The sequence below is a fragment of the Geospiza fortis genome, unplaced genomic scaffold, assembly GCF_000277835.1.
Source record: "Geospiza fortis unplaced genomic scaffold, GeoFor_1.0 scaffold27, whole genome shotgun sequence".
NCBI lineage: Eukaryota > Metazoa > Chordata > Aves > Passeriformes > Thraupidae > Geospiza > Geospiza fortis.
In genome coordinates, this window is record NW_005054329.1 from 1,944,659 (window position 1) to 1,945,167 (window position 509).

The 509-nt window shown below is 56.6% G+C and overlaps 1 protein-coding gene across 1 annotated transcript in view; it reads right to left on the minus strand.

Moving 5' to 3' along the window:
* GSN (gelsolin) overlaps positions 1-509 on the minus strand; it is a 9,448-nt gene that overhangs the window by 2,182 nt on the left and 6,757 nt on the right. The window contains exon 12 of the mRNA XM_031057330.1: positions 357-509. This exon is cut by the window's right edge and continues 33 nt beyond it. Within this exon, the coding sequence (XP_030913190.1) occupies positions 357-509 (153 nt within the window). The remainder of the gene's footprint in view (positions 1-356) is intronic.

Here is a 509-nt window from a genome sequence, read left to right on the forward strand (position 1 = left end):
TTATGGCAGGAGATTGAGGAGCTCACCGGGGAGCCCAGGGCAGAGCAGTCCCTGCTGCCAACACTGATCAATCATTAACACCAACTCCTCTGTGTCAACAAAGACAGGCCTCTTGAAGCTGGAAACGTGGGGAGTTCCTGCAGCAATAAACCACTGCCCTCTCCTCACCAGGATTTACTCTCCCCTTTGTCGTTGCACAGAGGTGTTTGTGTGCGTTTTCTCTCAGACCAGTGGGGCTCTGAACCCGTGTCCTGGCCCAAGTTCCTCTTCCATGGAGGGAACTGAAATCTCCAGTGGATCCTGTTCCCATCATGGGCTGTACACACCACCCCAAGGCTGACTGTCCCTCCACGTACCTCCACTGCTCTGGTGGCTCCGGAGGTGCTGGAGCGCACCTGGAACAGCCGCGTTGCCGCAGGTGCAGTCTGGCCTCCTTCCCTCGAGGTTCCGCCCTTGTAAACAACCAAGGGCTTTCCACCAAACATGCTCATCAGGTGAGGGGGCTCTTT